This window comes from Jaculus jaculus, chromosome 5 (genome assembly GCF_020740685.1).
Source record: "Jaculus jaculus isolate mJacJac1 chromosome 5, mJacJac1.mat.Y.cur, whole genome shotgun sequence".
Taxonomy (NCBI): domain Eukaryota; kingdom Metazoa; phylum Chordata; class Mammalia; order Rodentia; family Dipodidae; genus Jaculus; species Jaculus jaculus.
This window is the reverse complement of record NC_059106.1, coordinates 87,286,505-87,307,692: the sequence shown is the minus strand read 5'-3', so window position 1 is coordinate 87,307,692 and position 21,188 is coordinate 87,286,505. Positions and strand designations below refer to the sequence as shown.

Here is a 21,188-nt window from a genome sequence, read left to right as displayed (position 1 = left end):
TTCTACCATTACTTTCACCCCCATTGTTGGGTTAATAATATGTTACAAAATATTTATATTGGCCTAGAACATAGTGCTATACAAATACATAGAAAATAGTAACAAAATAATCATCATTATTGTAATATTATTTCCTTGTGTAAGCTTAGGTTGTGCTAAACAGAATAAGAACACTGAGTAATCTAATGTATTATCATGAACAGGAACTTTCTTTACAGAATCTCTGGAAGCTTTCCTTGTTTTACTCCTATAAGGCGAGTCTCTCTACTTTCTCTTAGCTAACTGCTGAAAAACCTGTATTTCGTGCTAAACTAAAAAATTAGCATTCCTATGATACCTATTTCTGATCTTCCAGGAGAGTCTTCTTTCAATTTTTCATATTTTGTTTTACTTTGTTTTGAAATAAGCAAGTATTGCTAAAGACCTTTCAGTGCCATCCCTAATGAGGAACATAGGAAAGAGGAGACACAGTTCCATTTTCAAGAAACTTACATTCTCTTTGAAGAAAAAGCCATTTATACTTGCTGCTCATTGTTAGGAGATAAGCCTGAAGATAAAATTCTGTCAAAGAAGACAAAACTGATTGGGGAAGGCTTTGCAGCAGAAGTATGTTAAAGAATAAGCACTGATACATTCTTTTGCCCATTGATTAATTATGTAGTTTTCCACGTAGTTTAAACTTTAGTAAGAATCAATCGTATGCCACATTACAAGTCAGAGATCATCCAATATACCATTTGACCTGGAATTTACAAAGGAAAAGAAGGAAAAAAAAGAAGGAAAGATAAAGTACAAAGAGATAAAGGAACAACACACAGTTGTACTGAGTGATTAAGTGTAGTTTACTATGAAGAAAGCAGAGTGTTTGAGAAAGGAGGGATAGATGCTAAAACCTGAATCATAGAGAAATCAGAGGGAACCTTGTGGTCCAAAATGAAATGTGAGAAAATGTTTGAAGGCTTTTAAGCAAGAGGCTACTGGTCAAAGCACTGTGAAACCAGATTTTCCTGATGTAGAAGCTAAGGGTGTGAGCTGAGGGCAGAAGGAAAGGGATGAGCTCTCATAGGAGCTCAGAGCATGGACTTGAAGCCAATTCACCTAGGTCAGGCTCTGCTGCTCAGTAATCTTCGAGGAACTTTTGATCTCTTGAGCTTTGGTTTTCTTGTCTGAGTGCAGGAATAGTAATAATTCCTACCCTATATGGTTTTGTGAAAGTTAAGTGATAATTCAGACAAAATATTGAACTGATTGCCAAAGATACAATAAATATAATAAGAAAAATAAGATAGAGACAATAATACATTATATAGGAGAAAGATAATTTTCCCTAGTCTTAGACCCATTTGCCCCTATCCCTTGCAGTACTTGACCAATGGATCTGGCCTGCTGATCCCTTCTCAAATAGGATTCTTTTTTTTTTTTTTTTTTTTTTTTTCTTAATGAGATTTGGAAAATCCAAGCCCCTAACAGCATCTCAACTTCCCTCAATGATTTCCTACGGGCCATTTAGTCTATCTGCTAATCAGGTTAGGCATTCCAAGTCACCTAGGAGAGGGAATGTAGGCAGATGAATTCCTTAAAAGTTCTTATAACTACAGGGATGGCCTTTCATAGGATTATGTGCTTAAATACTCAGACTCACACTGAGACTGAGTCATGGCCAGGAGTAATTGTCACAAACCACTGGCTGGAGACTCAAGGCTACTTTCATTATCTATCTTTTTACATATTAATCTGAGTCCTTCAGACTAGTTTGTCCTCCACCCTCCCACTCTTTAGCTTCACGTAATTGTGAAACACTACCTATTCTATACCTGTGCCCCTGTGCTGCTCTCTGGTTCCCTTTGTAGTCTGGGCTTTCTACTTCAGCCTTCCCTCTCACACTCTGTTTCTCATGTGTTCCTCTGAAACTCAGCCTCATGGGTAATAACTTAGTCGTTTATTTTGCCACTCCTTGACCCTTATCTTCACCAAATGATGCTTAGTACATAGTACTTAAATGTCCAACTGAGGCCTATCTTGGAGGACAATAATTTCCCTATTTCCTTTTCAGGAACTACTTGTTCTTCTGTGCTCCACAAACAGAAGCACCAGCAAGAGAGACCTTTCTCTTAGATCCCCAATACCTTCCAAGCTTCTCTAATTCACTACTAGTTGTACCAGAATTTCAACACAGGAATAGTTAGTAAAAGATTTTCGTTATAAGGTGTATGTAGCAGTTACCTTATTGTTGCAGAGACAAAACATCCTACCAGAAGCAGTTTATTTAAAGAAAGGGTTCATTTCAGCTTATAGTTTTGAGATCTTTCATAATGACAGGGAAAACATGGCAGAGCAGGTAGTCAGGGTCACATCTTGTCACAGAAATAGAAAGGCAATAGTATGAATGAGCTGGTCCTAGCACTGACAAGGGGAATGGATTATAAAGTTTCAAGTCCCCACTCCTCAGTGACACATCTACTCTAGCAAAGCTCAACTTCCCAAAGGCTCTACCCACTGGAGACTGAGTAGGAGGCTTAATTATAAAGGTAGAGCCTATGGGGGAGGGATCATTTTATATGCAAACTGCCACAGTGTACTAAAAATATTGGTCTTAGAGCTCTAAGCATTATAACAAAGTTGTTGATTATATGTTTATTTTCAATGGCTTTGTGGGAAAGAGGTAAATGGACTTTATTGGTGGGCCTAGGCACACCCCTTTACAGCTCCTGATACTACAACTGAATTTTATAAGAAAAGCCACATTCCTTTAGCATGTAGTAGATGTCTACGATCTTCTCCTCCTCAGCACTTTCAGGTTCTTACTCACCTTATATGCCATAACTTGCCACATAAGCCACTTTTTTCATTATTCTAATATAATCAAATATTGACTATTTAATGAATATAATATAATTCATATATGTGTGTGTGTGTGTGTGTGTGTGTGTGTGTGTGTGTGTGTAGTATAAATATTATATAATCTCTGCTATTCCATAAAATTCTTATGCCATCACCTCTCACCAAGCTAGTTAAGCAGCATCAGAAGGTCACAAAAACAGAAATAAGATTCTGAAAAACAACAACAACAAAGACACTAGCATGCTGTAATGCCCTTGAGTCTATCACTGAACAGTGTTCTGCAGGTTGGTCAACATAGAGCCAGCATCATTCTTGATTTTCTTGACCTTAGTTCTATAGTTTCTTCCTCATGTATTGGCCATGGCCCTTGACTTCTCAACTGAATGTGAAAGCACTGCGTGCGAGTCTTCTAGCCCTTCACTCACACTGTTAGCATTCCCCAGAAACATCTTTGTCCTTAGAGATCTTCTGAAAAAATTCAGTCAATAAGAAAACAAGTTATTCTCAAATTATTAGTTGAAGTGGCCCAGAATTGTTAATGTAGGTTCATGGAAAAGGCACAGTTTTCAAAGGCTTTATAGGATTAAGTAGATTTGAAGAGAAAGAAATGAGATGCATTCTCTGAAGGAAAACAATGTTAAAGTTCAGATATCATAAAACATGAAAAGGTATAGTTGGTAAATATGAGGAAGTGTGGGAGCTATGATGGGGACATATTTTTTTCTCATGTATATGACTTGGTGATCCTTACTGGATAACAAACATGATGGCTTAACAAAATCACTCACACAGCATATTTTGAAGTGGTGTTTCCCAAAGTGTTTCTGTGGGAAACTAGTCTCCTAGATCAATCTATAGAGTAATGTTAAATATTCTTTCCTGTACTTTTAAAATTCTCAGTGCATGATCTTTTATTTTAAAGGCTCTAACTTAGACTTGTAATAAAAAGAAAATGGAAATCCTTGTTTGCCTGGAACAGTAGACCTCCACACATTGATGTCTCTCATTTTCTTAAGTAAATCTTGGTATTCATAAACAATATAGCCTATTTATTTTACTAGTATATTGGATGCTACTGTATTAGAATATGAACTCTATGAAAACCAAGACCTTCCTGGTCGTATTTACCATTGTACATCCAGACTACCAGAATGCCCAGTCATTTAAGAAAGTGCTCAAAAGAAAGATAAACAAATGTGTGAAACTGATTTCAGCTCTGTTAACCTTCCATTTCTCAAGTACTTGAGAAAGATTAGAGCCATAATTAAAAAAAAAAAATTTGTTTGCATCTTTTAGGCAAAGGCTACCACCAAAAAATGTTTACTACTACCGCTGCCCAGACCATAGGAAGAATTATGTGATGTCCTTTGCTTTCTGCTTTGACCGGGAAGAAGATATTTATCAGTTTGCTTACTGCTACCCATATACATACACTCGCTTCCAGCATTACCTTGACAGCCTACAAAAGAGAAACATGGATTACTTCTTTCGGGAGCAGCTGGGCCAGAGCGTGGTAAGGCCAGAAATGGGCTTGAGATTTCTGTTTAGAATCAGGCAACACTGGGGTGGAGACTTAGCAATTGGTTTTGGTAGAATGTAAACAATATATATTAGTTGTCTATAGGTTATATGATCTAGAAATTTTAAGAATTTGATAATATCAAATAATACTATAGTTTCTATAATTATTCTATACCTAATAGTAATAATGTAGTGAAAATTAAAATATATGTATTCTTACTTATTTATTTGAGAGAGAGAAAGAATGGGCATGCCAGGGCCTCCAGCCATGGCAAAAGAATTCCAGATGCATGTGCCCCCTTGTGCATCTGGCTTATGTGGGTCCTGGAGAGTCGAATCGGGATCCTTTGGCTTTGCAGGCAAACACCTAGACTGCTAAGACATCTCTCCAGCCCATCATGTAGTGAATTTTAAAAGTAATGTTTTTAAAGTGTGATTCATTGCTCTAAGGGTTCCATGAAGAATAAGACATGAGACAGATGGACGGTTGTTGTTTTGCATGAACTGAGGAAGCTGTCTTACAAATGACAGAAGTTCTGCTGAATCCCAACATCTCTGAGATAAAAGGAAGCTTGTATGAGATGTTGCAAAGGGCCTGTGAGCATTTGATGACTGAGAATCTCTGGAATGGAGAATAATTTTGTATCTTAGTGTATCTAACTTAACTTCAGTACAGTTCAGCCAGTGGTGTGTGGTTTGTTTATCCTGACAATGTGCTTTGTGCTCTTGCCCTCTGTAGTTCCCAAACTACCTTCCCCTTTGAATGTTTAGTTCTCTGGGTCAGATTTCAGTTTTCTACTTCATGTTAGTTTCTAGCTGTTTGTGTGACAAATTTCTCCAAATTGCATGCCTTAAAATAATAAAAAATGTATTGGCTTATAAAAGTCCAAAAATAGGTCACTGTGGGCTAAAGTAGACAATGTTAGCAGATCTCTATTCCTTTTGAGACTCTGGATATGACTTCATTTTCCTGCCATTTCCACCTTCGAGAAGGTGCTATATTTCTCATTTTGTGGTTCCCTTCCACATTGATGCCATCAATGGCTAGTTGTCCGTCTCCTGCTAGATCCCTCATATACCTTCTCTCCTGCTGCCTTCATTTACTTTTAAGGAGCCTTATGATTGTGTTGGGCTCATTGACGTAATCCAGGATAATCTCACCATCTCAAGATCTTTATCTCAATCATTCTTGCATATAGTCCTTTGTATTGTTGAGTTATTGTCACAGCATCTGGGAATTAGGACCTGAGTACTTTGGGTGCTGTGGAAGAGTGGGGGATGCAAAGGTTGAATTATTTTGGCCTGTCACATTTATCTTCTTCTGGTTTTTTTTTTTTTTTTTTTTTATCCAATCAAATAAAACACTTGAACATAAAAACATGTTGGTAAAGATCTTTGTGTGGTTATCCTAATGGTTTTTTTTTTTTTTTTTTGAGGTATCATTTACATACCAAACACTTGCCCATTGTAAAGGTACAGTAAGATAAATGATTTTCAGGAAATTTATAGAGTTGGACATCTGTTACCACAATCCAATTTCCATTATACCATAAAGGTCCCCTGGTAATTCCCTCTAACTCATAGTCCAATATAACTCTAGATAATTACTGATCTACTTACTAACATTATAAATTTGCTATTTCTGGACATTTCATATGAATGGAATTATATACTATGCAAACATCTTACATCTTTCACTTAGCTTTGCATTTCTGAGGTTCATCCATGTTACCAGTATATACTATGGAACACCACATATTGATGATCCATGAACTTCAGTGCAGGACAGAAGTTCATTGAAAGGCAATACCGTGTCATGTCTCATGTAGTCATTCTTCAATCTACTGATACTTGAATTGATATTTTAATTGGTTTGATTTTGGATCTGTCATTACAACCCCATAATGTGGCTAAGAACATGGGTCTCTTTGAGTTCACCTACAATTACAGTTTTCCAGGTTAAATTTCTAAAAGTGGAGTCATTGGGTTATATAGTAAGTTAATATCCAATTTTAAAAAATGGGCTGGAGGGATGACGTAGCAGTTAAGGTGCTTGCCTGCAAAGCCAAAGGACCAAGGTTCAATTCCCCAGGTCCCACCTAAGCCAGATGCACAAGATGGCACATGCATCTGGAATTAACTTGTAGTAGCTAGGAGCCATGGTGTGCCTATTCTCTCTGTCTCTCTTTCTTTATCTCTTCCTATCTCTCTCTCTCTCTCTCTCTCTCTCTCTCTCTCTCTAAGTAAATACATAAAATATCTTTGAAAAAATAGGAGCTAATATTTAAAAAACAACTGTCTCGTTATACCCTTTTTCATTCTTATCAACAATGTAGTAAGGTTACAAATGAATTCCAGCACCTGGAATTATCTATATGTTTATTAAAGCGATTTTATTTGTGTGTGTGTGTGGTTGTTTCTCATTGTAGTTTGGTATGTATTATCCCAGTAATGAATTATGTTGACCATTATGCTATTTTTATGCTATTCTTAAATTATCATAACTAAAAAATTGCCATCATCCACTTAACAATTATCTTATTTTCCATCTCAAAACCTTCAAAGAGTTATTAGTTCTAATTTCTTCCCAGTTTTTCAAAACTAAGCTATTTGTTGTGGTAGTTTGAATGGATGCCCCTAATAGATTCAGGAGTTTTATTAAAGTTTCTTGGATCTCTAGGTACCTGGCTGGAGGAGGTGTAACTGGGCAGATCTTAGGGTCTAGCCCTAAGGTGTGGTGGTGGATTTGGAATTCCAGTCTAAAGATATGCAAAGTGGCTGAATTCAACCTGGAATTCTTTTTAAATATCTTGTTTATTTTTTAAATTAATTTATTTTTTATTAATTAGTTTTTGTATTCAGTGAATACAGTCAAGTTGGTACTGTTGTTAGGCTTGTCCATGTCCTACCCCCTCCCCCTGGCCCCTTCTTGTTGAGGTATATGGGTCATACATTGTGGAGTTAGCCCACAGTTAAGGGTAGGAGAAATGTCTCTGTGTATCATGGCCCAATGTGTGCCTCTGACATTCTTTCCACCCCCTCTTCCACAAAATTTCCCTGAGCCATCTTGGGTTCACATTTGGTCTGCTTCAGTAATGAGGTGTTGGGGTCCTCTTTGTCTCTGGATATCTAATTTGGTAGGAGTTGATTGTTCTCTGTGTCGATCTCCTTCCTTGTGTTGGTACCTGGTTCACCAAGAAAACAGCACCCTTGCTTGTTTCACCAATTATTCTTAGTTTCAGCTGGGGCCCTTTTGAGGTATGATGGGGTGGTTCTTTCTTTAGGATCTGCATCTATCTAAAAAAGAGAAGCAGATTCCCCAACAGAGAGTAAAGTTAGCACCAGACAAATGAGATAACCCTTATTTTTATTTTATAGAGAATTTAATAGGTGTAGGCCCTTTTGTGGCCCACAATTGGTGGTAGCTTGATAATGGAGAGCGAGCTCATGTTTGGATATGGTCCTGACTTGTTTCCCAGCTCCAGCTATGGGTCCTGTTCCACTGAGGGGCTCAGTTAGCCAAATCAAGAGCAGTTGGTTTCTCACCATGGCTGTGCGCCACTATTGCACTTGTGTGAGCTTCATGACAGGTTATTTGCTGCTAAGTAGGTTATACCATGAGTTGCTTGGAATTCTTAAGTATGCCTTTACCTGAAGCCCCAGAAAAGAAAAATGGGTAGGTGTCACAGAGAAGTTCCTAAAACTCTTATGTTGAAAGATTTCAGAATAGAAAACAAAGACTCTAGACATACATATGGGTGTGTGAATCCATGTGCATTCATGCAGGCACACACACACACACACACACACACACACACTGCACCATGAAGACAAAGTGAACAGGTTGAAGGAGAACTTGATCTCATGGGAAAAAGCCTGGGAACTAGGGTAAGGCAGAAAAGGAGAAGAATGGTAGGTATCTGGAGGAATTTTGGATACAGAGCTGCTTGTCTACATGTCCTTGAGTGTGTTTGTGTGGAAGAGCCACAACCTCAGGAAGGAGTTGGATGGGGACTGGTGAGTAACCTTGTAGGCAGGAAAGTCAAGAAACAAAAGGCAGTGCCACGGAAGAGGCTAGTGTGTACAACAAAAGTCTGACCTGCATGATCACATTAAAACAACTAGTCCTCTTTTCTTCCTTTTCCTTCCCTTCCTTCTTTCATTCCCTTTTAAGGAAAACATTATGGAGTTGGAGCTGGACATATGGCCAGGTAAATGGATGGAATATAATTACAATACTTTTGGCTGGAAGTTAATAATTTCCATTATCTGCTCCTAATCCATTTTTCAAGGCATTCTGTGGACCCCCATCTGCACCAAACCTTCTCTCAATCAGGCTCTTTAAATTAAATAGCTTAGTTGCTTTGGATTCCTTCCAACAGACCACTTCACCAGGCACCATTTTCTTGGCACAGTTCTTGTCACTTCCTCAAAAAAAAAAAAAAGTCAAATTAATTGAGAAGGTATGTCCTGTCTAGCTGTGCAGCTTCCAGTATACCCTGCTAAGGGTAATAGTCCATCATTTTAAATCTCAGCCCCAGTGATATTCTTGGTAATAAAGATGCTGAGAGATGGTAGACAATATGCAAGCAAGGTCTGCTAGGATCTCTGGGAAATAAAACAAGAAACATTCAATAATCATTATCAGCAACAAGGTGTGACAATCTCTAGTTTCAATAGCAAAGTAAAAATAAAATTTTACAGGGCAGAACAGGAGAGCCAATCTGGAGACTACCCCAGAGGGTTTGGCATGGTTTGGGGAGCTCTGTTCATGTCAGCAAGGAGTGCAACAGCAGCCCAGGATAGAGCCAACCTTTAACATGGAGTGTCAGTACTTTCAGTAGAAGACACCAACTCACAGGGATGTGATGGCATCTTCAAGCCAGAGAAGGAACCCCTAGAGTCAGTCCAAACTGCACCTGTCATCCAGGTGAGAGACTATATTCAGACTTTTCCCCCACCCTACTCTCTTCCTTTCACTTTTCTTCCTTCTTCTGCGCACAATGCCAGTTCAGCAGACCATCAGTGTTCTGCTCTCTTCTCATTCTCTTCTTCCTGTTTTTCTGTGTTTTCCATTTCTTATTTATTTCCTTTAGATAGGCTTTCTCAAAGAACACAGGATGGTCTGGGCTTTGGGTCTCCCAACCCCAGAAATCTTTGAGAACTGTTTTTACATACCTAATTGCATTTCTTTCTTCACTGCTTCCTCTTCTCATGCTACCTCTAACTAGCACATGCCCCTGTCATATTGACCTTCCCCTATTCTATTCTTTCTCTACCATTCCAATACTAATCACTAGCCTTACTTTGCTTTCCACTTTTCACTCATGACCTCACTAATAAATATCTTAATGCACACAATGCTATCAGTGTTTTGTTTTGTTTTTTACTTTCTAATGATGGGAGGCTAATGATCATTGCTTTTGGTGCCCTGAACATGTGGTCTAATGGTCTAACTAGTGAGCTAGACCTTTTGTCAAGTAGAAACAAAACCTCAACTGCAATCCCTCTTAACATAGAAAATACTTCCACTGAAAAAATAAGGATGACTTTAAAAAAATTCCAACTAAAATGTCCTGCACACGCAGACCCCAACCAACCATGGGGACAATGGTGGAGTGTAGTAAAGTGCAGCTCATGCCAAGATGATGATGGTAAGCCCATGCTAACCTGCCTGAGGAAAGAAGGTCTGTCTGTAGCTCACTTTGGGCTCCATTGCAAAAAGAACTTAGCATCAGTACACTATAGCTGGATGTCTCCCAGGTACAGCTTTAAGTGCACAGTATAGAACCTAACAGGGATGTTCTTTTCTTTACTTTATTCCTCTCTCTTCTTTTCTTCATCTTGTATTGGTTTGTTTACTCATTTGTCAATTTATATGTAAGTGTGCATGTTTTCACTGTTTTTCTTTTTCGATGGTTTTAATGTTTTGCAGCATCTATTCTTTCTTTTTTCTTCCTGTAACATTTTAGTAGATTAATTTCTCTCCCTAGTTGGTTATTCTTTACAATGACTTGAAACTGTATATTGTTAGCCCATTAAGTTTCAAAACATACCTCACCAAATTATATCTCCATGCATGCCCCTCATTTTTAAGCCTACAAAGACCTCCATATTCTTTCCTCTACAGTAGTGTCTCTATTAACTCTCATATCTCCAGCTCATGTATCTTCTATTGTACACTATACCTCTTCTTTCCTTCATTCCTTGTTCTTTCTCTTATTACTTAAAAACTGATACCTTTGCTCTAAAAACTCCAAATCATTCCTCCAGCCAGTAACCCAACACTACTGCCTCAGAAACATAACATAATTACAAGTGTCTCCAGTAAAACCCAGAAGTGCCAGTTAATAATGGAGAACATACTATGACTCCACCTAGGTATCTGTGAGAAACTCAGATGTTAGTGAGGTGGTCTTTAGAAGACTATACACCTAACAAGACAAACAGCCAGCCACAGAGGAAACAAGGGGAAGCTAATCCTGCAAGACACACCCATCCCAACCACAATAATATGCAAAGGACAAAGGACAAGGCAACAGCCCACCTCACCCCTTTATTATCTCCCTTTCCCCTACAACTAAACCAATACACTGAGATAAGAGAAATTCCCAGAAGGAATTCAGAATATTACATTGTAAAAGGGTTAATGATCATACAGAAAACTTAAATAAGCAAATGAATGAACTGATCACTTCAAGACCTCAACAAGACAGTCTCCAGAATAAATGAAACTGAGCATGGAGGATAAGATCAGCAAGAAAACTGAAACACTGAAAACAATAAGACATGAATTCTGGAAAAGAAATTATTAATCAAATAAAAATCACAACAAAGAACATCACCAATATACAAGACCACCTAGGAAAACAAATTTCAGAATAACTTCAGATCCTTCTTCATCCACACAAAGAACCAAAAAGCATGGACTGATACATTTCAAGACCTGGAAGTAAATGACTGCCAACCAAGAGTACTAGGCCCAGCAAAGTTAACTTTCAAAATTGAGAGAGAGAGAGAGTAGCTGGGTGTGGTGGCACATGCCTTTAATCCCAGCACTCGGGAGGCAGAGGTAGGAGGATCACCAAGAGTTCAAAGCCACCCCGAGACTATATAGTTAATTCCAGGCCAGCCTGGACCAAAGTGAGACCCTACCTCAAAAAAAAAAAAATTGATAGAGAGATAAAAATGTGATGGGATGGACACAAATCAAGGAAATTCATGACAATAAAACATGCTGTACAAAAAGTTTTTAAAGGAATGTTATATTGAAAGGAAGAAGAAAAATGGTCATAATTCTGAGAACATGGTCACATATAAGAACATGTACCAAGTAGGCAAAGGTAAACAAAGAAGGAGGGAAAGGAATCAATTTTGACCAACACAACAAACCAGCCAATTCCCAAAGCCAACAGGGGAGAAGGAAAGGAAATACGGGCAGCACAGCCACGCAATCACTAATAATAATCACCTACTGAATTCATAGGACTTACCCTTTAACTGATAACCTTAAGTATAAATAGGCCCAACTCACCAATCAAAAGATTCAGGCTAACTACCTGCATTAAAAACAAAAAAGGAAAGGATACAGTGATCCATTGTCTCCCAGAAACATGACTCACTTGCAAAGCCCTCACATTGAGTGTCAAAGGATGGAAAACAACATACCAATCTAACTGTACACAAGTGAGTGTAGCTTTTCATATAGCTGGTAAAGTAGACTTTAAACTAGACCTAGTCAAAAGAAATTAAGAGGGCCATTATATATTAAAATTGGGATCAATTAATCAAGAGGACTTAATGATAATAAGGACTTATGCACTAAATATAAGGATCTCCAGTTTCATAAAACAAACACTAAAAATGTCATAAAAGAACACATGGGTCCTGTCACAGTAATAGTGGGAGGCTTTGATACCTCACTTACATATTTAGATAGATCTTCTAAGCAAAAATAATGAAAGACACCAGTTGTTCTGACATTCTACCAAAACTGCATTAGGATTTCATCTCACCCATTCATAATAGCTATCATAAAAAATAAATGCTGATGTGGGTATGGGGAAAAGGGAATCCTACACACTGCTGGTGTGAATGTAAATTAGTGCAACAACTATGGAAATCAGTATCAATGTTCACCAAAACAATTAAAAATAAAATTACCATATGACTCAGCTATACCACATTTATCTGTGTTCATTACATCATTAGTCACAATATCCAAGCTATGGAATCACTCTAGATGTCAATGAACAGATGAGCAAGAAACATATGTAAGAATAGATAAAGATGATGGAGAGATGGCTTAGCAACTAAGGTGCTTGGCTGCAAAGCCTAAGGACCCAAGTTCAACTCCTCAGAACCCACATAAGCCAGATTCAGGTGGTGCATGCATCTGGAATTTGTTTGTAGTGGCTAGAGGCCCTGGAATGCCCATTCTCTCTCTCTCTCTCTGTCTCTCTCTCTCTCTCAATAAATAAGTAAAAATAAAGTAAATTTTAAAAAAGAATAAAGATATATATATATATATATATATATATATATGTATGTATGTATAGACACATGATGATGTTTTCATTAAACATAAAGAATAGCATAGTTATGTCATTTGCATGAAAATTAATGCAACTGAAAATAATTTTAAGCAATTTAAGCTAGTCTCAGAAAGACAATATCACATTTTCTCTCATTGGTATTTCCTAAATTTTTAAAAAAATATTTTTTTATATATTTACTTGCAAGGAGACAGAAAGAGACAATGAGAATGGGCAAGACAGGGTCTCCAGTCACTATAATCAAACTCCAGATACACGTGCCACCCTGCATCTGACTTTATGTGAGTGCTAAGGATCAAACCAGAGTCATTAGGGTTTGCAAACAAGTGTCTTAACTGCTGATCCATCTCTCCAGCTCTGTTCCTAGATTTTATAGAGATACATAGAATCATGTATGTATTTTGATATAAAAAAATCTGTTTAGGGGAGTAAAGGAGAGTAAAAGAAATCAGAAGCAGGAATTAGAGGCAGAGTAGGGCTTAGTCATATAGAAGTGAAATGTGCTCAATGTACATTATATACTTGTATGAAAATATCCTTGTGTAACCCAGTACTATATACAAGAAATAGACACCAATGGGGAAAAAATTAGAAAGATGGAAGGAATTGTGACTCTGGGTTTTTCTTCTGTAAGAAAAAGTAAGAATATGACAAATTAATCTGAAACCAACCCTTATTGTGAGACATCTGCTCCATTTCTGTGCTTCTGAGTCTAGGAAATACAGTGCTGTCAATTCTACTGCCTATGCTACTTGTCCTACTTAACTTTCCGTTGTAGTTTCTTCTCACAGATTATCATCATGTGTGATCATGTCCACAACCCAGTATCCTTAGAATATCTTCCTTCTTTAACTTTATCGTCAATTTCCCTAATTCATACCATTAGCATGTCTCAGGAAGTTACAACAGGGGCTGAGGAGATGGTCAATGGTTAATAGTGCTTGCTTGCAAAGCCTGCTGCCCAGGGTTGAATTCCCTGCCCACCCACATAAAGACAGGCAGGTATTCTTTTGTAGCAGCAAGAGACCTTAGTGTACACACATACACACACATAGAAATAAACTAAAATTAAAAAGAAGGCACAACAGCTTTTTGAGCTAAGAGGTGATGATATAAGATGAGCAGGTTCCCAATCTCACTATTCTTACATAGCTATCTCAGCATCATGTGACTATTAGCAAGTCTCATCACATCTCATAACGATGTGCTCAGCCTCACTCACTGGCTGGACAAGACACAAAGTGCTCTATGAGAAGCACTGCCTTGGTTAAATTCTCAGATGCTGCTTTGACCCCATTCTTTCACCTCCACTTATAAAAAGACATGGTTTGAACTTTATTCCACTGGTCTGCACAACCACCGGCTACTCTTTGCTTCTGGGTTCTGTAGATTTTTTTAGGGCATTTCTTTCAACCAATAATCCATAATTATCTTTTCTACTCCACACTGCCAGCATATTGGCTGACTTCAATATCCATGAAAATGACCCATAAGTACCCAAAAAATTCTATGCATGTTCTGTAAAATCTCTGGCAATTTGGCCTCTGTAGGCATCCTGAACCACTCTCATTTATCTCTTCTCTTGCTGTCTGTGCTCTACCTATACTGATTGCATTCTTCTGAGAGCCATGATTCTTCCTAACTTATACACATAGTGACCCAACTACAAAGGAAAATTCTTTCTCTATGGCGCTTTGCCTAATCACTTCGTATTTGGCTTTCAGGATCCTGTTTAAACAGGCTGCGGTGGTTTGAATTTCAATGTTTGGTCTCTAGATGATGGAAATTTGGGTTTTAGAGGCTTGCTGAAGGAGTTGTGTTGCTGGGGGCAAGCCTTGGGGTGTTATATATAGCCCAGCTTCCCCCTTGCCAGAATTTAACTCACTCTCTTGCTGCTTTCTGTCAGTTGCTATGGCAAGAATTGATGCCCATACTGAATTTTCCCTCACAGCTATAAACCCTTGCCTCCCATTAGCTACTTTTTTTTGCAAATGTTTTGTTCAAGCAATACAAAGATAACTATAACAGAAAATTTATATCAGAGGAGTGAGGTCATTTCTGCTAAAAACCTGAGCATGTATGTGGCTTTTGTTCTTTTACAACTGATATGTGGGACTAAAATAGAAGGATTTAAAATTTTTAAAAGACATCTTACAATGTTATAAGCAGAGTTTGATGAACCATTCTGGTGAGAGTTGAAAGACTTGAATGCAGAGAGAACTGTGGGCTGTGGAAGCTAAGCTTATAAGGGGAATGAGAACTTGCTCAAAACTGGAATAGAGGTGGTTTATGTGATAGTCTGGCTGTACACTTCCTGTGTCCTGAGAACATGAAAAAAGTTAAATTTAAATAAATAATGTGTTAGAAGTATGCAGCATACAACTATATGAAAGGATTAAGTTTGCACAGAAATAAATGAGTTTCAGATTAGAGAACATAGCCTAGTTCATCTAAAATTTTTTTGAGAGATTATAACCATTGAAAATGGGCCAGCTTCTCTGTATTGGTAGAGTAGTAGATATGATGACTTTTGAAAGTAGGGGGCCTGAAGGAATAATACTGGTGTGTTCTTGTCCTCAAAATCAGCTTTATTCCCTCTTGGATTAACAAAGTTAGTAGGCCACCTAATATTGGTTTTGAAAGTATAACAAATGTAGGAAAGAGAGGGTTATTATTAGATTTGAAACAAAGTTTGTTTTGTTTTGATTTGTTTTAGATGGCCACTGTGCCATGGGAGGCAGGGTAGTTGCAGTCCTGTAATGGAGACCATAGCACAAAGTCATGAGGATTAATCATGGATTGTACTGGAGACCCCAGAATTTTGAAGTTTCCAGGACTATGGGACAGTTGGAAAGGAAAGCTGCTTGCTTTGGCTCAGGAGGATATGCCTAGAAAGCAAGCAACTAAGGCTGTAGGGGTGCAATTTGGACCCTAAAGATTTCTTAATAGGTCCTAGATGCTTCTTATGGAGTTGTAATATTTGATGTTTTTCCCTGCTGATTTTTGCTTTCGTTCAATCTTTCTTTTAATATATGGAGTATTCATCACTGTTCATTTTCTTCCTACAAGTGAGGTCTAAGTGGAAGAAAGGAGACTTGCCTTTTCAGCAGCATTTGCTTATGACATGCTAAACATTATTCAACAATCTTTATTATTTTATTTAATCCTTTAACAGCAGTATTTTGTGCATGAATAAGAAGCAAAGAAATTAAATAATTTATTCAGAATCATACTAAGTGGTAATATGTGAATAGATGATAATGAGTAGCTGATTGGTGTAGCTCAAAAAAGGAAGTATAGGGACATGGAAACTGAGCTGAGGAACTGAAGAACTGGCTAGAGAAAGGGCACATTTGAACGGTGTCTTGACATAGTGATTGAGAGATTTGTATATTGGTGATTTTGTAGAAACTACTGAATAGATAGACTGCTATAAAGTTAAATTATGATCCCTATTTTGTTGAAGATAGGTTAAATTCTGTGGAACAGGTTTGCAGGTATAGGGAGGTATGCCTTAGGTATGTTTATGGAAATATTTTGGAAACTGCATTGATTAATTGGGGGACTCAGCATAAGTCCCCAATGATGCTGTTAAGAGTTTCCCAGAGCATTATTCTTCAATTTTAAATGTACAAGCAGAGGGGGAAAATGCTAAAATTAAATCATCCATCAACTTGTTCTTATGATATCCTTTGACCATTCCTGTAATCAAAATTATTCTAAAGATAATGTATTCTAAAGATAATAATAAAGAAACTCAGATATTTAGGTATGAGGAGCTGTGACTTCTTAAAGACGTAAAGGTGTAAACTCTGCTATCCATTCTCCAACAAATCAGTCGTACCACAGCGATGATAATTGATAAATGATCCAAACAGTTTTACAGAATTTTATTCAAATTTTGGGGAGATTTTCAGTGTTCTTTTTTTGTAAGAGCTCATGGCTTCACTTTTGGTCTTTTAATATGTATTTGATTTAAAGGCTCTCTCACAAAGGTTAACTTTTAAAGCTACTTTCAACATATTTTTGCCTTCAGATGATTCAGACTCTGCCCACTTACTTTCAAGAAGTTTGTTTTATGTTATTTTTGGTTACTATGCCAAGTAGTGATGACTTGGGGATAGTATAATATGACACGATATTAACAGTCTACATGAAACATCAGAGAACATCTGTAAAGAAGATTTTGAGTTGATAACATTTGAAAGTTGAAGTTGGAAACTCCAGGTGAGATTTGACTGAAAACCTGTAGGCAAGATCTTGGCTCCTCCCACAGAGAAGGATATTAAGTTTCTCAGTGAATTCTACAGGTAGCAACAGTGGCAGTAATCTTCTGTCTGGGCACTGCTTCCAGATAATTGTTGGCAAAAGTGGCAGGGATGAAGATTATGGTTAGAAGCTTTATGAGACCCCTTCAGGTACAACATTATAACAAGGAGGCTGTTGCTCTTTATTTTACACTAACACTGCCAACTTCTGCACCTGTTTTCTGATTTCCCATTCTTCTGTTCATTATGACCCTTACTTTGAATATACACTTTTATCTATAAGGCCCCAAACCTTTAAATTCTTAGAAAAAATATATGGTATCAATCTTTGTGGGTTTGAGTTAGGGAAAAGCTTGTTAGATATGACACCAAATACATAAGTTAAAAAAAAATACAACTGAAGGGATGGCTTAGTAGTTAAGACATTTGCCTGCAAAGCCAAAGGACCCAGGTTCAATTCCCTAGGACCCACATTAGCCAGATGGACAAATGGGTGTACACATCTGGAGTTTATTTGCAGAGACTGGAGGCCCTGGTATGCTCATTCTCTCTCTCTGTCTTCATCACTCCCTCACTCCCTTCCTCCCTCTTTCTCTGTCAAATAAAGAAATAACTAAATAAATATAAAATTTTTATTTATTTATTTATTTATTTGAGAGTGACAGACACAGAGAGAAAGACAGATAGAGGGAGAGAAACAGAATGGGCGAGCCAGGGCTTCCAGCCACTGCAAACGAACTCCAGACACGTGCGCCCCCTTGTGCATCTGGCTAACGTGGGTCCTGGGGAACTGAGCCTCGAACCGGGGTCCTTAGGCTTCACAGGCAAGTGCTTAACCTCTAAGCCATCTCTCCAGCCCATAAATAAATATAAAAATATTTTTAAAAATTAGACTTCATCAGAATTAAAAAAAAAACATTTGCTGCTAATGATACTAACAAGAAAGTGAAAAGACAAGCTACAAAACATGAAAACAGTTTTAAATCATATATCTGAATGTGGATTTGCAGCAAGAACTTATAAAGAACTTGAAAACAATGCTATAAAAAAGAAAAAAAATCACAATTGGAAAATGGCTCTAGATAGCATTTCTCCAACGAAGATATAGAAGTTCAAAGAACAGGCATGTATGAAAAGTTTATCAGTATCATAAGCCACCAGAGAAATACAAACTATAGTGTAATAGCATATCCCATCCATGAGCATGGCTATGATTAAAAAAAAAGTGACAATTACAAGTGTTGGGGAGAATATAGAGAAATTAAAAACATGCACATTTCTTCTAAGAATGTAAAATGTGACACAACTGTATAAAGCATTTGACAACTCTTGAAAATGATAAGTATAGTTTCCTGTTGGCCTATCAAATCTACTTCTAGGTGAATATATAAGAAAGCAAAAAAACAATCTGCATGAATTTTCACAGAAGCATTATTTTCAGAAACTCAGTAGTAGAAATAAGCAAATATTCATTAGCTGATAAATCAATAAATAAAATGTTATACCCATACAATGGGATATTCTTCCACTACTAAAAGGAATGAAATACTGATACATGAAGAAATATAGGTCATGTTGAGTGAAAAAATAAGCCAGTTATAAAAGATCTCATATGGTCCCATTTATATAAACATCTTTGTCCTAAATAGCAAACTTATGGATATAGAATATGGATCAGTAGTTGATGAGAGCTGGGGAATTAGTGAAAGAATGGAAAGTGGCTTGCCTCCTTACTAGGCGTAGAGTTTCTTTCTTTCTTTTTGGCGTTTGTTTTGTTTTTGTTTGTTTGTTTTTTGAGATATGGTCTAGTTCCAGCTCAAGCTGACCTAGAAGTCACTATGTAGACTAAGGGTGGCCTCAAACTCACAAAGATCCTTCTAGACCTCTGCTTTGTGAGTACTGGGATTAAAGGCATGTGCTACCACACCTGGATCATGGTTTCTTTTTGAACTATAAAAATGTTTAAAAATTATATTATTGTAATGCTTTCAAAACCTATGATCGGGCTGGAGAGATGGCTTAGTGGTTAAGGCCTCTGCCTGCAAAGCCACAGGACCTCAGTTCAATTCCCCAGGACCCACGTAAGCCAGATGCACAAGGGAACGCACGCATATGGAGTTCATTTGCAGTCACTCTTCTTCTTTCGCTGTCAAATTAATAAAAATAAAATACTTTAAAAATCCTATTACCACAGTAAAAACATTGAATTATACACTTTAAATGTAAATTTCATGATATGTGAATTATTTCTCAATGAAGCTATTTAATAAAAATATACATTTACCTTATACTTTATTGGATATTTTGATATCTATTTATTGTACACAAGCCACAAATACCATACATAATTCAGGGACTTAGGATTCTAGTGACCAGTGTACATAATAGGAAACTGTAAGATCAGTTCTAGCCCTTTCAATACCAAGCCATTCTGGAATGCAGATTGACTTTCATGAAGTGTTGTTTTGACTATTGCTCTCTAGTTCTATTAGTCATTTGTCTGTTCCAAAAACATCAAGCAGCACTATGTGCCAGATACTGTCCAACATGGCAGAGTTAAAAGCAGTTACCAAATAGACCAAAAAAAAAAAAAAAATAGACCTGTCTCATACAGTTTACATTCTAGTGAATACATGTATGTTAGAGAAAATATAAATTCTATAAAAGAAAGATATATGATTTTCAGCTTTAGGGGCCAGGGAGATAGCACAGAGGATAAAGGAACTTGCTTGCAAAGTCTGCTTGCTCAAGTTTGATTCCCTAGTACTCACTTAAAGCCACATTCATCTGAAGCTCATTTTCAGTGGAAAGAGACCCTGGTGTACCCATATTCATTATCTCTTTTTGCTTTTTAGTTCTCTCTCTCTCTCTTTCTCTCTTTCCCTCCCTGCTTGCAAATAAATAAATAATTATTATTTAAAAGATTTGCAACTTCATATAAGACAGCAGTCAGGCAAGACCTTTTTTTAACTGAAAGACAAAGTAACAATGTTGGAAGAGTATACCAAGCAAATTCCAAGCCCTAACTCAAGAGTTTGTTTGCGTTGCGTCATTGGCTGTGCACCGGAAGTAACGTTCCTGCTTCCGGGTGGGTCACGATGGCGGCTCCAGACCGACGTGCGCAGTTAGGTTTGAGACGCAGGCCTGTAAGATCGCCTGTCCGGTGACCACGGCGGTGTTCCACGCCCAGGTGGAGATTGAGGACTTCCAGTATGACAAGACTCAGAGACGTATTTCTACCCCTGCCCGTGTGGTGACAGCTTCTCCATCCCCAAGGATCAATTTATGTGTGGAGAAACCGTTGCAGCCCCTTCAGCCAGCACAGAACTGGTTAAAGGCTCGGAAGCCGTCAGGAGTCCACATCTCGAAGGGAGGAATGGACCCGGATGGACATAGCAAGTAGGCAGCGACCACTTCGTCTCAGGACAGCTATTTCACGCTGCTCTCTCGTTGGTGTAGGCTTTTTTCATCAGCAGCTGAGTTCAGTCGAAAATACAAAAGTGAGCCCCTGGAATCATGCTTAGACCTTGGAATTGGAAGGATTCCTAATTATTTATCTGAACTTTAAGGGAGATCATTTGGAATCAGTGCTTTCTCTTTCTACCAGGTGCACCATTGTGATATCTTAAACCTAATTCAGTATCTGATAACATCACCATCTACCTCAGTCATTAAGGTTTTTTAATTTAAAAGATAATATTTTTTACTTGGTTATTACAATGATTAAAACGAGCTCATTCTTTGGTTTTACTTCAGCTTTGTTCTAAACTTACAGAGCCTTTCAGCACTGTTTCTGGTTCCTTCCCCACCGTCTCCTCAGTGTTGCCGTCACTGGCTTGCTCACGTGCTCACTCGATCACTTGTTACACATCACGCACACAGTTCTGTCATGGAATTGAACTGTTGAATTGAGAACCCAAAATTCTCCATAGCTGTCAGAGAAAAAAGAGAAGTCTAAAATGAAGTGGCCACAGAAATAAAGTCATCAGTATTCTACAGGTTC

General features: G+C 37.7%; 1 protein-coding gene and 1 pseudogene across 2 annotated transcripts in view; both read left to right on the top strand.

The window, feature by feature from the left end:
- Agbl4 (AGBL carboxypeptidase 4) overlaps nucleotides 1–21,188 on the top strand; it is a 1,499,625-nt gene that overhangs the window by 942,555 nt on the left and 535,882 nt on the right. For both annotated transcript variants that reach the window (XM_045149299.1, XM_045149298.1), the window contains exon 5: nucleotides 4,138–4,354. In XM_045149299.1, coding sequence (XP_045005234.1) covers nucleotides 4,138–4,354 — 217 coding nt within the window. The remainder of the gene's footprint in view (nucleotides 1–4,137; nucleotides 4,355–21,188) is intronic.
- On the top strand, nucleotides 20,174–20,581 carry LOC123460918 (annotated as a pseudogene).